This window comes from Chlamydotis macqueenii, chromosome Z (assembly GCF_036417535.1).
Source record: "Chlamydotis macqueenii isolate bChlMac1 chromosome Z, bChlMac1.mat, whole genome shotgun sequence".
In the NCBI taxonomy this organism is placed as follows: domain Eukaryota; kingdom Metazoa; phylum Chordata; class Aves; order Otidiformes; family Otididae; genus Chlamydotis; species Chlamydotis macqueenii.
Genome location: NC_141593.1, coordinates 28,375,205 through 28,392,129, shown reverse-complemented (window position 1 = coordinate 28,392,129; position 16,925 = coordinate 28,375,205). Strand labels below are relative to the sequence as shown.

General features: G+C 39.6%; 1 protein-coding gene across 5 annotated transcripts in view; it reads left to right on the top strand.

Annotated features, from left to right (window-relative positions):
* The window catches only part of RFX3 (regulatory factor X3), a 126,110-nt gene that overhangs the window by 57,103 nt on the left and 52,082 nt on the right, over window positions 1–16,925 (top strand). For 4 of the 5 annotated variants that reach the window (XM_086769929.1, XM_086769927.1, XM_086769928.1 and 1 more), the window contains 2 exons: window positions 6,393–6,517; window positions 15,304–15,401. The exons of the other annotated variant lie outside the window; for it this stretch is intronic. In XM_086769929.1, the coding sequence (XP_086626055.1) occupies window positions 6,401–6,517; window positions 15,304–15,401 (215 nt within the window). In that variant the 5' untranslated portion in view covers window positions 6,393–6,400. The remainder of the gene's footprint in view (window positions 1–6,392; window positions 6,518–15,303; window positions 15,402–16,925) is intronic. 5 annotated transcript variants of the gene reach the window in all.

Genomic DNA, 16,925 nt, shown 5'->3' with positions numbered 1-16,925 from the left:
AGAAGTTTTGTTTTGTCCCGTTGTTTGTGAATGTAATCTTGCTGCTGATGTATATCAATGTGTAGGGCTGATGTATGAGATTGATATACTGTCTACCAAGACTAAATACAGTTTTGATACAGTAGATAGATCAAAGTGAGAGAGTCATGAAGTAGTCATTCAGCATAAGCATCCATGTGCTGTCTGTGATCTGCTGGAAATAATCTAATTTCATTATGACAATTGTTGACTAGAACTGTTCTTAGGTACTTAAAATTACTTAATAATCTGATTGTCAGCACATTGCTTTTTGATCTTACGAACTTTCTTTGAAGGAGTTACCAGAGTTACCACTTGCATTGGTCCCTTCCAAGTGTCTATCTCTGTACTTCCTCCTTCTGTTATTTTGCTATTGTAGGGTTTTGCTAGTGGAAATTATACATAGATCCAGACAATCAGCTTATATACTTCATTCTGCGCCATTCAGTTAGCCGTTATTCCTTCTACAAATCCGTGAAAAGCTGAAAAAAAAGCTAATAGAAATATTTAGCAACTAGGCCTTATCTCAGCACAGTCCAGCTGCCTACTTTGGCATCTCTAAGAATCTTGTGAGAGGACAAACAATCAAGTAGTGTTTAAGAAACTGGTGTTCTAACATGAACATTCATAGTATCTAAAAATTATTTATAGTATTCTTTTTTTTTCCCCCTGTGAATAGCATGTATAAACTATCTTCTGCTTTGCTAACACATATAAATGGTTCCTTTGAATTTATAACATTGCTTGTTTGAAGGCAATTATTAATATTTTTATTTACACAAAAATTGAAGACAAATGCTTATCTAAAACTCTAGTGTATTATTGAAACTTGTTTCCATTTATACTGTTGTTCATGAACTACGCGTTCTCTATTACTTGTTGAAACTTGATGTTCTGAGAAGTCTTCCTTTATTGTGAAACATATTATGTTGCCAGAAATTCTTAATTAGTATATTGGTGATTCATCATTATAAATTGGTAAAATCTTAAGATTAGCCTTTTATTCTGACTATTAAAAGCCCGCCATTACTGCATATGATTATGAGATCTAGTTCACTTTACCTTCTGTGATGTTTTATTTAGCCTTCTAGAGAAGAAAAAAGAAATATCCTGCTGCACTTGAAAGTAAATTATAGGCTTTCATTTTCTGCATTGAATTAAAGCCTGCTACATTATTTGATCTAGAAAATCAAGCATATGTAACTGAACAAAACTTTGCAAACTCTAGTAGCTTAAAAAAAGTAAATTAGTTCAGGGTGAGGTAGTCCAGCAGCAAAATAAACAGTAGTCATTAATCCAACACATTTTAAACAATCTCATTTTATAAGTAATTCATCAAGTTAGACTCTTAAACTGTTCAGTCTTAATATTTCAAGTCCAGAAAACAGAAGTATACCAACTGAGCATTTAAGTGTATTAAAAAAATCTTCAGGGAACTTAACAGACAAGATGAAATTATACAGAATATACAGGAAAGGGCTAATTTTCAGCGTATTAGCTTTGCCTGAGTTCTGCCCATTAGACTGAAGAAATACTAATCTTGTAACATTCAGCAGCTGGGCTTGTGCAAGATCTTTTTGCCACTTGGAGGGTTTATTTAGCCTTCTTTCAGAATGTGGCCTGTTTAGCTTACATTCACATGATGCCACAAGCATTGGCTGTACAAAGCAAAACCATTAACAAGAGGATGTGTCCAGCTGCACAATTAGCCAGAAAAAAAAGAATCTGTCAAAGATTCGTTTGTTGCTTATGATACACCTGGCAGTCCCATTAGGCAAGGATGGCACCTTCTCTGCTGTAATATGCAGTTCCTTAACCTACATGCAATATCAGTGAAAAATGGAGAAACTTCATTTAGATCATGAAAATGTGTTAATGTAACTGCTCAGCATTGATGCAATGTAAAATAATTACACTGACTGCCTCACTAACCTGATGCTAGAAAAAAATCCAGTGAATAGAAAGATGATAAAGGCTGACTGTTACACATATGTATGGCATCTACAAGGAAAAATCTGTACTGTGTAGTGAGCTATAGTAATTGTATTTAGGATAGAGACTTAGAGCAGAATAATGGAAGCAACATAAACACTTTTGAATAAACTGATATTAAGTCATTAGGTTTATTTCTGCTTAGGCAAAACTGATGACAAAGTTTATATTCCACAATCATAGTTTAGCTATCGTAATTTACCTGGTGATAAATCAGTCTATAGAGCAACCTGTCTGTCAGATTATTCATAAGAGTTCTGAAAGCACATCAGGTTGTATGCTTAAATATAGGGCTGTCACCAAATTCACAGCGTGGAGATAAAATAGCCTCAGTCACCAAAACACTTTAGTCAAAAGTATACTTGCAGTTTACAAATTATACAGCTTCCCTGTCCTGTGGATGGGATAACATAGTCTGAAGTTTGGTAGGTCAGTGTAGCAGTGCCAGCTATGTGTGAGTAGTCCTAGGCTAGGCCATGGAGTCCTCTGAGGTTTCTCCAGTTCTCTCTGGGGGGTTCTCTCCCACCAAACCCTGGATTCTCTCTCATGTGTCCTGAGAAGTCTTTGGACATCGTCATTTCTAGGACTGGGCAGAGAATACTAGATTCTTGACTGTTGAGATGCTTGACTGTTCAGCATCCCTCAGCACCTAACAGCAGACTGTTGGCTGTCATTGGCACTTGCAGTCTGCCCATCTCATGGGCAAGCTCTCTGCCATAGACTTCAGGAAGGTGGACTTGGGCCTCTTCAGAGACCTGATGGGCCAAGTGCCATGGGAGGCGGCCCTGGAGGGAAGAGGGGCCCAGGAGAGTTGGTCTATATTCAAGGAGCACCTCCTCCAAGCTCAGCAGAGGTGCATCCCGACGAAGAACAAGTCAGGCAAAAAGGCCAGGAGGCTGGTGTGGATGAGCGAGGAGCTCCTGGACCAACTGAAAGTAAAAAAGGAGGCCTATAGAGGGTGGAAACGGAGACAGGTAGACTGAGAGATCTACAAAGAGGCTGTGCGAGTGGCCAGGGATAGGTAAGGAAGACCAAAGCCCTGGCAGAACTGAATCTGGCCAGGGATATAAAATGCAACAAGAAGAGCTTTTATAGGTACGTAGGGGACAAAAGAAAGTCCAGGGAAAATGTAGGCCCCCTCCAGAAGGGAACTGGTGTCCTGGTTACCCAGGACATGGAGAAGGCTGAGGTTCTCAATGACTTTTTTGCCTCAGTCTTCACCGACAAGAGCTCTTGTCCCACCATCCAAGCTGTAGAAGGTGCAAGCAGGGACTGCGATGATGAAGAACCGCCCATTGTACTCGAAGAGCAGGTTCGGGATCATCTGAGGAACCTAAAGGTGCACAAGTCCATGGGACCTGATGAGATCCATCCGCGGGTCCTGAGGGAACTGGCAGATTAAGTTGCCAAGCCACTGGCTATCATATTTGAGAAGTCGTGGCGGTCTGGTGAGGTCCCCGATGACTGGAAGAGAGGGAACATAACCCCAGTTTTTAAAAAGGCGAATAAGGAAGACCCAGGTAACTACAGGCCCGTCAGCCTCACCTCTGTGCCTGACAAGGTCATGGAGCAGATCCTCCTGGAAAGCATGCTAAGGCACAAGGAGAGCAAGGAGGTGGTTGGTTACGGCCAACATGGCTTCACCAAGGGCAGATCGTGCCTGACCAATTTGGGGGCCTTCTATGACGGGGTGACGGCATCGGTGGACAAGGGACGAGCAACTGACATCATCTACCTGGACTTGTGCAAAGCTTTTGACACTGTCCCACACGACATCCTTCTCTCTAAACTGGAGAGACATGGGTTTGATGGACGGACCACTCGGTGGATAAGGAGTTGGCTGGATGGCCGCACTCAGAGAGTGGTGGTCAACGGCTCAATGTCCATGTGGAGACCGGTCACGAGTGGCGTCCTTCAGGGGTCTGTGCTGGGCCCGGCCCTGTTCAACATCTTTGTCGGCGACATGGACAGTGGGATAGAGTGCACCCTCAGCAAGTTTGCCGACGACACCAAGTTGTGTGGTGCCGTCGACACGCTGGAAGGGAGGGATGCCATCCAGAGGGACCTTGACAGGCTGGAGAGGTGGGCCCGTAAGAACCTCATGAAGTTCAACCAGGCCAAGTGCAAGGTCCTGCACCTGGGTCATGGCAATCCCAGGCACAAATACAGGCTGGGCGGAGAATGGATTGAGAGCAGCCCTGAGGAGAAGGACTTGGGAGTGCTGGTGGATGAGAAGCTTAACATGAGCAGGCAATGCACCCTTGCGGCCCAGAAGGCCAACAGCTTCCTGGGCTGCATCAAGAGAAGCGTGGCCAGCAGGTCGAGGGAGGTGATTCTGCCCCTCTACTCTGCCCTGGTGAGACCCCACCTGGAGTACTGTGTCCAGTTCTGGAGCCCCCAACATAAGAAGGACATGGACCAGTTGGGGAAGGTCCAGAGGAGGGCCACGAAGATGATAAAAGGGGTGGAGCACCTCTCTTATGAGGACAGGCTGAGAGAGTTGGGGCTGTTCAGCCTGGAGAAGAGGAGGCTCCGGGGAGACCTGATAGCGGTCTTCCAGTACCTCAAGGGGGCCTACAAGAAAGATGGGGAAAGGCTGTTTAGTAGGGCCTGTTGCAATAGGATGAGGGCTAATGGTTTTAAAATAGAGGGGGGTAGATTTAGATTAGAAATTAGGAAAAAAATTTTTACGATGCGAGTTATAGAACACTGGAACAGGTTGCCCAGAAAGGTGGTGGAGGCCCCATCCCTGGAAACGTGCAAGGCCAGGCTGGATGAGGCTCTGAGCAACCTGACCTAGTCAGGGATGTCCCTGCTCCTTGCAGGGGGGTTGGACTAGATGACCTTTGAAGGTCCCTTCCAACCCTAACCAGTCTATGATTCTATGATCTCAAAGCTTCTCTGAAGTTACTGACAGCTGCTTTACAACCAAAGCATCCTCTCTTCTTATAATGAAGCTAAAATTCAACAATGACACCAAGCTGTATGCTGTGGTTCACACACTGGAGAGAAGGGATGCCATCCAGAGGGACCTTGACAGGCTGGAGAGCTGGGCCCATGCAAACCTTGTGAAGTTCAGCAAGGCCAAATGCAAGGTCCTGCATGTGAGTCGGAGCAATCCCAAGCACACATCCAGACTGGGTGGAGAATGGATTGAGAGCATCCCTGAGGGGAAAGATTTAGGGGTACTGGTGGAAGAAAAACTGAGTATGAGCCAGCAATGTGCACTTGCAGCTCAGAACGCCAGCTACATCCTGGGCTGCATCAGAAGAAGTGTAGCCAGCAGATTGAGGGAGGTGATTCTCCACCTCTACTCTCATGAGACCCCACCTGGAGTACTCTGTCCTGCTCTCGAGCCCCCAACATAAGAAGGAAGTGGACATGTTGGAGTGAGCCCAGAGGAGGGCCACGAAGATGATCAGAACGCTGGAGCACCTCTCCTATGAGGACAGACTGAGAGAATTGGGGCTTTCAGCCTGAAAAAGCGAAGGCTCCGGGAAGGCCTTACAGCAGCCTTCCAGTATCTAAAGGGGGCTTATAAGAAAGATGGGGAGAAACTCTTTAGCAGGGCCTGTTGTGATAGGACAAGAGGTAATGGTTTTAAAATAAAGTGAGGTAGTTTCAAACTGGATATAAGAAAGACTTTTTTACACTGAGGGTGGTGGAACACTGGAACAAGTTGCCCAGAGAGGTGGCGGATGCCCCACCCCTGGAAACATTCAAGGCCAGGTTGGATGAGGCTCTGAGCAACCTGATCTAGTTGGGGATGTCCCTGCTCCTTGCATGGCGGTTGGACTAGATGACCTTTGGAGGTCCCTTCCAACCCTAACCATTCTATCATTCTATGATTCTTTGGAGATTTTAGCTACAGTGTTCGATTTAATGCCTTCTGCTGAAGAAGGTTGTTTGCATTGATTTTTCACGTGACTCATTAAATGCTTTTCAGAATCTGCTTTCCAGATTACAGCCCTTCATTCTGTGGCCCACTAGAAGTTTAACTTTGAATTTGAATGTATAGAATTCTAGTGTAATTCAGTAAGCCAGATGAAAACCAGTTTTGAATAATGGCCAGTTATTTACAAGCTGAGAGAAGATTTTCTGGTGATTTTTCTGAGTTATTCCTGAAGTGACAAAAATCAAAGAAGTGATACATGTTTCTTCACATGTAAAGAAAAGATACTTTAACTACAAGATAAAAATAGGATAAGAACTCATTTGTACTGTTTTATATGCTATTAGGAGGAAAAACCTTTTGGCTAATACCATAACTAGCTAATTTTAAGATTCAGATAGTTAAGTGACAAATTAGTGTGCTAACATAAATGACAAAATTAAAACAATAATGCACTAACCTTGTGATTTTACATCTTCATTTTGTTCAGAGATCACGATGCAGACATCAGAGACTGGGTCGGATACAGGTTCGACTGTGACTTTACAGACATCTGTGGCTGGCCAGGCAGCAGTGCCCACACAGGTAGTACAGCAAGTACCAGTTCAGCAACAGGTACGTGGCTCTTAGTTTTGGGAGGATTAAAAAAAAACAACAGGAAGAAGAGTTCTTCACAATGTAGTGAAGAACTTGATTTTGTACAATGAATTCCTTTGCTCTGCTTTAATGTATTTTATTTTGCTGGACTTAAAATAGCCAGAGAAAAGTAAGCTATTTTCAGGATCTTTTGATTAACTAGAGCATCTGAGAAACATTAGTGGTATACATACATTATTCTAACTGTAGGTCATTGTAGAATTCATGTAATAGCTCATAGAAATTTACTTGATGTTACTGAATATTTACATTTTTTCCTTCATGAGTAATGAATATGTTTCTGATTATATTGGCTACATCAGTTGTCCTTTCAGTTGAATGTCCAAGTAAATGCAATACAAATGTAAAAATGAATAGCACTGTTGTTTGCTTGACTCCCTGCAGATCTTTGCACAATGTCATCGAAGCTTTTGTGGTATGACAATAGGTAGTTCATGATGTGCATTTGACAGAGAAGTAAGAAGACTTTTGTAGCAGCCAGCACACATGTCTATTACATGAGATGGTCACTCACTTATGCAGCATTCACAAGCTTTGGAAGGAGTGGTGACTGAAGGAAATGGGTAGGAAAAAAGGAAAAGTAGAAACAGGGGAAAGGTAGATAGCAGGGACTGAATTTAGAAGCCGTGACAGCTGTCCAGGACTTTTCTAGAATACACAGAAATTAGTTGTCTGTTTGATGGATACTGTGAGTGACATCTGATGTTGTTATTCATCAAAAATTTACTTCACCATTTCAGAACCAATAATAGGAGAACTGGACATAAGTTTATTAAATAGTGTAAATTGTTTCTGTGCCAGTGGACCAGTTTTTCCTAAATGAAATTTTTCAGCATTCTAGAATTCCAGGCGGTACACTTTTATTTATCTATTCCACAGTCTCATACATTTCACTAATATTTTTTTTTCTTTATGTACAGAATTAATTTATAATGCCTCATAGTTCCATTACTAGAGTTTCTGCATGTATCTTCATGTATCTTTTAGGATGCAAACTTATTTTAGAAAAAAAAACTGATGCAGAAAAGCATTGAATTTGAACTTTTAACATTTTATTTAAATGCTTATCTGTGTGTATTTACTCAGAATTCACCACTAGTGAATCAAGAATTGTTTGAGATATTTTCTCCTGAGTTCCAACTGCTAAATAGCTCTGTCTCTCTTTACTTGAATGTTGATTAGGATAGAGGCTTTTGAATCCTATGTTAGGTTTTAATTGAAGCTTCCATGATGCTTGACCTTAGCTAACCTTTGTAGGAGATTTTGTCTGGTTAACTCTTTCGTAGTGTTTGTGAAATGCAAGACTTTTTTTTCTTCATGAAATATGATCTGGATAATTTGTTTATTTTTGTATTCTTTCATGATGACATGTTTAATAGATGTAGTTTATGTGATTTGTTATTCCTGTTTTTCAGATTTTCAGAGAAAAGATGGCAGTTTGGTAGTGCTACACAGTTGCTTGTTTTAAGCAAATAGGATATACATATTAGACACTGAATTTTATCCATATGAGGTACTGATCAGTGTGAGGGACTGAAGATTGGTAACCAACTAGTGGCATATAGGTTACTTTACCATATTGTAGTTCTAATCATTGGAATAGTTGAACTGTAAGGATAGGATCATCTATGCATTTCTGTTATATTTTTGTCACAAGCAAATGAAGAATAAGCAAGGCTTTGTTGCTTATAAACTTTGCTTGTGCCACATTTCTACCTTTCTGAAAACCTGTAGGATATAATTGGTTCCTTATTTTCCCACATAAATAATAGATTAATCATTGTCACTGGCTGGCTGTATCTTTTCTGAAGTTAGTCCAGTTGTCTTCTATTAGTGTAATGCTCATGTCAAAACACAGAAGCCCAGGAGTAGATCTTTTTTTTTTTTCTTACTTGATTACACTTCAATGAGAACAGGAAAATGATTGGTTTTTGTTGCACTAAGTATGTAAAACTGTCCCTGATCAATCTTATATACATCTCCTTTAGTACTGCTGCTTCTGAGTATTCCCTTTCATTGAATAACCCATCATTATTTTGAATTATTTTTCTGTGAGGATATTAGGTTATATTTTTCCACCTGACTCTTAACTCTGACCATAGGAATCAGCATAATGTTTCAGAAAGGCAAGCTAAGGGATCAACCCAACCAAGGAAGAGGAGTTTGCTCAATTTTGCAGGGATTGAAGATGCAAAAAGGATGTTGCGAAATCCAATGCGGACAGTATTGACATGATTAAAACACAGTATGTGCAGGAGATTTGTCTAGAGAGAGAGGATAGATTATGGAAGTCGATGTGTGGTGAGGAGAAGAGGAAGGGTGAAGATGTCTATGTGGTGTGTGAGCAGGAAAAGTGACGAAGAATGTAGGTGGAATAGGTAAATCCTATAGAATCCTAGGTAAATTGTAGGGTTTATAAAAAAAAAAAAAAAAGGAATATCAAGCACTGAAACAATCACTGTGTTGAGGAAATTTTAGATGTTATCTGCCCTGAGGAATTATCTGTAAATAGGTCACATTTGTCTAAAGTTAATATAGGCTTTACGTACGTTTGATAGAAATGGACCAATTTGCCTAAAGAAAATCAGGAGAAAGAGTGCTAATTTCATTAAGTCATTCTTTTGATGGCAGAGGGAGGGCTTATTATTTCTGCACGTTCAAAGTTACCAGTGTTGAAAGTTGAAGGAAAGGGCTTAGGTATGTTGTTTCTAAGATACGATTTTGGTTTTTTTCTATGGTTTATAAGAGACATAACAATGTCAGATGTATCCAAAATATGTGTGAATATTCACGTTTGGATTATGTCTCTTGTGACTATAATTTACTAAAATAATAGGGCACTTCTTGAATTTTGTTAAGATTAGAGGTACTGTAACATAAGTGTCTGTGTATATGCCACAATTTGGCATAAGCTGAAACTTCTGTATTACTGTGTTTACAGTAATTTATTAGTACTTTTTGGTGAATAACACCAATTTAGATGGATTTGTTTTTAACTAATATTAAAGCAGTGGCTAGTTTTTCCTTTTTCCTAGTGAGGTCTTTGTTTCTCATGTTTCCATTCCTGTATATACACCATGCTTAAATGACATCTTGTGCATGCATTGATTTAGGGTTGTTTTCATGTCATCAGTGTTTTACTTATGCTTGTAAAATGTATGATATCTTTTTCAAAATGAAACATTTTTCTCTGAAGAAGAGCAAGCTGATTAGTGGAAAGGTGGACTAAGAGCCTTTTTCCTACAGCTGTGTTTGAACTGAAACATCTCGTCTTTTCAGCAAATAGCAAAAGAGTAACTTTTGATATTTTCAGCTAAAACAAATCCTTGATTTGCATATAGCTAGTGTAAATATGGAGCTCATGAAATTCTGCTCTGGTGCTCCAAAAATAGGAAAAAAAGATATCATTAATGAATGCATGGGCTTCGGCTCTGGTAAAAGTGACACTGGTGGCAGCTGGTTTCACACAGCACAGCAGCTATCACTGTTGAGACTGGATAGAGAGGCATAGTAAGGAGACAGACATGTCCACATATAAGCAAAAAGCAACAAGAGTAGGACCAAAAATGTGAGAGTGTAATTAAATTCCATTTTAATAGCCTAAAAAGTTTTCTTAGGTTTTTTTTTTCCTCAGATATGGGGATTTTTCTCTAATGTATCATGGCTTTTTCAACAGGCACTCTTGCACAGTGCAGTAAGCTTCTAAGGATTCAAAATTAACCTCACTTTGTATTTCACACCATGCAATGTGGAAAGATTGGAAAAATAAAACTAGAAATAGTAATATAATCCATTTTATAAAAGTATATCCATGCATCAGAAGCTCAGCAAAGCATTTCTTCATATTCACCATACACGATGGCCATCGTATTCACAAAGCATAGTATCATTAACTGGAGATGCAGGGTTCTGCTAATCAAAATTGCTCTTAATTGCAAAATCATGCTTAGCATATGAAAAAACATAATCATGAACTGACATTAGCCATTGCATAAATATGAATGTGCTTAGAATATTACAGCTATTTATATGTTGCTTGCCAAAAGTAATCCAGACTAATTAAAGTATAAAAACTATTTCTGTCCCTAAGAACAGGCAACTATGCACATCCAAGTTGTTTGCATAGACACTAGAAAATTATATGCTCCTTTTTAAATGGAGTTTAAAAATCCTTATATATTTTTCTCTGTTGTTTTACTCCTTGCTTGGTGGTACTTCAAACATAAGCACTTTTTAGTGGAAGTCAAAATTCTCTCTTAATTTTGTTTTTATGCTTCAGTGTAATTTCTGCATTTCAATTTGCTTTTATGCACTTTTTTTTTGTTGACAAACTCTCATAGATACCATTAACTTAGTCCCTCATTTGTTGCTCTGAGAAAATTAAGAATATGATTTATTTTCCTTTTTTTTTCCCCCTTCAACTAATAATTACACATGTGTATTGAGATAAGTTTTCATTCACCTCTTGTTCTCCTGGAACATTTCAGCTGCTTACTTGTCATCCTATTCCAGTTATTTATTTCAGGCTAGAATCACTGAAGCAAGACGAATGAAAGATCTTCTGTCTGACCCTACTGTCGTAGTTCAGCCCCGATCGGGACCAGACTACACAGTCTCTCTCTTGCTCCCCCCACCCTCCGAGAGAACAGGGGAAGATGATATAAGGAAAAACGGCTCAAGGTTTGAGATAAGGATAGGGAGAAAATCCTTAAAGTTACCGTCACGGGCAAAACAGACACGACTTGGGGAAAGCTATTCATTTATTTCTAAAACTAGCAGAAAAATTAGAGAGGGAACAAGATAACCTCCCCCACCCCTCCCTCTTCCTGGGCTTAACATTATCTCTACTACCTTCCCCTCCTGAGCGGCACGGGGGGAAGAGGGAATGGGGGTCGCGGTCAGTTCATCACGTGTTGTTTTACGCCGCTACTTCGTCGTTGGGGGAAGAACTAGCATTCCTCCTCTGCTCCATTGTGGGGTCCCTCCCACGGGCCACAGTCCTTTGTGAAACTGCTCCGGCGTGGGTCATCTCTTCCACGGGGTGCAATCCCTCCAGAACAGCTGCCCCGCAGGCCCTCCACGGGCCACAGCCTCCTTCAGGCCTCCACCTGCTCTGGTGTGGGGTCCTCCATGGGCTGCAGGTGAATCTCTGCCCCTCCGTGGACCTCCATGGGCTGCCGGGGGACAACCTGCTCCACCATGGCTATCACCACAGGCTGCAGGGGAATCTTGGCCAGGAGCCGCATTACTCCTCCCCCTCCTTCTTCACTGACCTTGGCGTCTGCAGCCGTTCCTCACAACAGGCTGGCAGACGCCTCTCAGGATCCTTTTTACATCTTATTCATTTCTCATCTCGTCTCCACTTCTTGCAGCGAGGCCGGGCCGAGTTGGGCTCAGTCCGGCTGCCTGGCGGGAGGCCAGAGGGTGAGGCCTGCAAGGCCCACAAGGCTTGCGCCTCTCCCTCTCTGCCCCAGCTCAGCTGCTTCACATCTTTTCTCCCTTTTTTTTTTTTTTTTCTTCTTGTTTTCCCCTTTTTAAATACATTATTGCAGAGGCGTTATCATGGGACATTCTGCTACCAATTGGCTCAGCCTTGGCCAGCAGCGGGTCCGCCCTAGGCCCGGCCGAGTCCACTAAACAACGGGGAGCGACTTCTAGCAGTTTCCTACAGAAGCTACCACCTTAGGCCCTCCCTCACTAAACAAAACCAGAACACCTACCTAAATCATTATTTCCTATGCAAGTCAGTTAATTTTCTGTTTTCCAGCCAGACAATAACAATTACCATGACTAACTCACCAGTTCACCCCAGAACATACAAATTTTGAACTTGCGTACTGTCACTTTTAATAAATACTTAATTGTATTTTCAGCCCAAATAATTTAATTCTTAGAGTATTTTTTCATACAAGAGGGCTATTTAGGTTCAGATCTCTGTTGAATGCTCCCACTGTGATCTCCAATTACTGCTGTGCCCTAAAAACTAAAGAACATAGCTGATACAGTTCTTTTAACAGCTTAATAAAAGGTGCAAGGAAGATGATAAATAGAAGAAAGAAATTTTGGTTTTTTTTTACAATTTCAACAAAAAAGTTAATTTTTTTTGGTGATTTTTTTTTTCCTCATAACCAACTCCTCAAATAATTTTGTGCTCACAGAGAGTAGGTGTATGCATTTCATTTCTTCCTGTTATTGAAGGTTAAAAAGAAAATCCAGAGACATAAAAACGTTTCCCAAAATAAAGTAAAATAGGAAATAAAATTAGTATTAGAGATATCATGTAACAAAGATTTTCAACGTGGCAGAATTTTCATATACAAGGCCATGCTAAAGGCCACTTATTTATCATTGCTTGACAGGAAAAATACTTATCTCTAACTTAAGGTTGTTATGTACAGTGCCGTACAATGTAGTGACTAAAGCTTCCTTGGGCACCATAAACAATTTAACCATAGCAGTACTGAGTTTCAGAGAAGCTGAAGCAAAATAACTTTTTTATAAACTGTCTTTTTTTTTTATTACTGTATTGGGAGAAAAGTAACTTAATTCAGTGGTCCTTTTGTATTGAACTTAATTGTTAAAATTTAAAAGAAAAGCATTTTGATCTACAAAAGTAGATAAAATGTTTTAATGGCACTGTAGTGTATCCATTCTTAAATGTTGATTTAAAAAATAAGTTACTTTATTTGCATAAACAGTTGTGACATTTCTAGTAATACTGCATATTAGGCTAATAAAGATTTATATAAAAATTGTTGAAAATTTGAAATTAATAAATGAAAAATTTTATTTTAACATTTTTTATATGTTATTTCATGGTAAATTAATTTATTATTGCTGCTGTTGTTGTTGCAAGTCAGAAAATAAACACCTTTTGGAATTTTACAGTTTCCTATTCAGTATACAGTGAGCTTTGGTAAACTCTGTACCACTTTGTCCCAGCAGTATCTTCTCAGTTCTATTGTAAAGGTCTTGCACGTGCTGAATCTGTTGTTTTTGAAATGGCAGCAGCTTGTATCCAAGAATAATGGGAGAATATGGCACCTTGCGTAGGATGGGAAAGGGGCCTGCATTTAGTGATAGGAAACTTTTAATGTTGTGTTTGTACATACTCTAGAGTTCCATTTTATTAGTATGCAGGTTGCAGGGAGAAGATCCTATTTCCTTTATTAATAGAAAAATAGTGTGGGGTTTTTAATAGGGAATAAGCCATATCCAGTGTGTGTAAACAGGTAACGAAGTGCATTTTGGGAGAGGTTGGACAAGAACATGGATTTCATACTGACAACGGCACCATTTCCACCATGTTTCCCCAGCTATACTACTGGGACATAAAATTGAGCATATCCATTACATGGCATGTGACAAATTACTGGTTTTAAGAACAAAGCCTGCTTTAAGATGTTTTCTCACTGTATCAGTTAAGTAGATCAGTTTGGTGCCCTGTAATAGACTGATCCACGATGACTCCCCTTCTCTGGTTGATTAAAGGTTGTAGAACTTGAGTCACTCACGAGGAATAAGTACTTTTAGAGTCAAACTTAAAAACTATCATAATATGTTGCAGATATGTTTCACAGTAAAGCACATAAACATTTTAGCCAATTATTGCATTACTAATTAATAACAAGCTTGCAGACATAACTTTCTCATAGTGGATTTGGATCAACCCCAGTCCGTTAAATTATGATTTGAATTATGATTTGAATTAATTTAAGTTATGAAGTCAAAGATGATGGAAATAGAAGTAGTTTAATTCTTTGAAAATATGTTTGTATAACACAGCTATTTTAGTTTTATTTATGTTTTCTATTTTTGTTTTATGTTTTTGTTTTATGCTGTTTATGTTTTCTAATTTTAAAAAAATGTTCTAAATCCTAGTAATGTGCATAATTTGGATCAGAGTTTTTTGTGTTGACTTTGAGAACTGAATCTTTCTGTTTAATAACTAAATATTATTAGGAGAGGAAATGTCCTTAGGTGTACCTTACCTTAATAATTAGAAAATATCTTTAAAGTGTATTTTCTTTGAAGTTGAGAAATTGTACTTCAGGTATATTTATCAATTTATGTAATGATTTATATGGGAAATCAGAAAACATTGGACTTTAATAGATATTTTAACCATTTCTGTCCTGCTAGTATAGCTTCATTGAAAACCTTGGGTGTTTTGGTTTTTTCAGAATTCAGGTTTTAATGTCAACCTAAGAGAAGGTTTCTTTGAAAATCTAGATTTTTTTTTCACAGTCTAAATCAATAATATAAAAGTGCAGGAAAAAATGTGCTTATTTGGAGAACTTTTGAAAATACAGTAGAATTGAAGATATTGAACTAGAGTATTCTCAAAGGGCTCTTGGAGATGGCCCATCAACTGCATGAAACCCAGATTCATCTGGCATTATGGTGTTTGCAGTCCTTAGGACCAACTGAATCAGTCTGAAGTTGCCTTATAATAAAATATCTGAGAAAAATAACAGTCACTTGAATGTAGTTTATGTTAAATCTATTTACTAAATATGAGCATTGTCACTGTCTTGATTCAGTTCCTTGCGTAAAATTGTGCCAGTCTGTGAAATCTCTAAGTCCTTTTGCATCTTTTAGATTCTAGACTACTCTTGAACCAAAATATGGCTTTTCTAAATGACAGCAAGTGTAAAATACAGGTTTCTTAATCTTTACTGTGGTAGAAAACAAAAAATTAAGACTGGAGAGGGAATTTCCATAACGCTTGTTCTTGTTTTCAGGTACAGCAAGTGCAGACTGTCCAACAGGTACAGCATGTCTACCCAGCCCAGGTTCAGTATGTGGAGGGAAGTGACACAGTCTACACTAATGGAGCTATGTAAGTTGCCAAATGCTCAGAAGTTGAATGTTTATGAAAATGTGAAGGTAAATGTGTATGATCAGTTATATTCTACCAACTCATGTGTTTTTAAGGTGGAAAGAAAAATTATTCAGTCAAAACTCTTATTGTCAGAACAGTTTTTTTGGATGAAAAGCTGAATTCACACTGCTTATTTTCATTAAGGCAGAATTTCTGTATAAATAGATTTCTTGTGATTGGTTTCGTTTGACCTACGTGAAGTTACATATACTGCATAGTGTTGTTTGAAAAAGTACCTTTCAGTTTATCATTAAGTTCTGTCCGTAGGACTTACGGTGTAACTTCTGTCCTCAGGACAGAATGCAGGACCTTCTGTCTTTCTGGCTGCGATCCTAGCGGCAAATGTGTAGAAAGGTGCAGCAGCCATAGTTACTATTTAAAGAAATTGTAATGTAATTTCATTCCTGTGTTTAATAAAATGAGATAAGTATTTTTTTTTCTAAAGGAATGAAGAGGGGCAGAGGAAGGAAGGAGAATGACAGTGTCTCCTTTTGGTGCTTCTTTAGCCTCTTTTCTCCACATTATTCTGTGTTTCCTGCTTCCCTGAACATGCTTTTCCATTGCCAAGTTCCTTTCTCCAATACACAACCTTAGAAACATAGAAAGAATAATTTGCTTCTCACACCACCCCACCAGCAAATAGGCTGGGGGCGCACAAGAAGTTGGGACATAGCTAGGACAGCTGACCAAAACTCACCAAAGGGATATCCCAGGCCATATGACGTCATGCTCAGCATATTAAGCTGAGGGAAGAAGAAGGAAGCGGGGGGACATTTGGAGATACGACATTTGTCTTTCCAAGCAACCATTATATATGGTGAAGCCCTGCTTTTCTGGAGATGGCTGAGCACCTACCTGCTGATGGGAGGTAGTGAATGAAATCCTTATTTTGCTTTGCTTATGTGCACAGCTTTTGCTTTACTTACTAAAGTGTCTTTTTCTCAACACATGAGTTTTCTCACTTTTACTCTTCTGATTTTTTCCCCCATACCACCAGCAGCTGTGAGAGGCTTAGTTACTGACTGGGGATAAACCACAACAGTGCTTTTTGGCACCCAGGATGGGACTATGGTCCTTGGCTGCAGTGTAAAGCGTATTTTTTCACATATTGTCCTCTTCAGACTGGCCCAAGTGGTATGGCACAAGCTATCTGCTGTGGAGCTGATCTGCCAGGCCATCAGACCCGCACAGTCAAGTAAACCTGGTTGTCCCTTTCCTCCACATGGCCAGAGGCAGGGCCCCTTTATTCCTGGTTAGAGTATTCATTACTTTATTTTTGTAACTGTAAAAGCCAAAACCGGTTTTTAACATGTACAGCAAAAAAGGGAGCATGGCAAATATTAGGGCTGTGTTTCCACCCCTGGGGCAGTCGATTCCAGGTGTACTGCATACCCCTCCAAGTGAAAGCAAACTGTGGCTTGCATTCTGCTACCAAAGAGAAAGAGAAGAATGCATTAGGCATTATCAGTTGTAGCATACCAC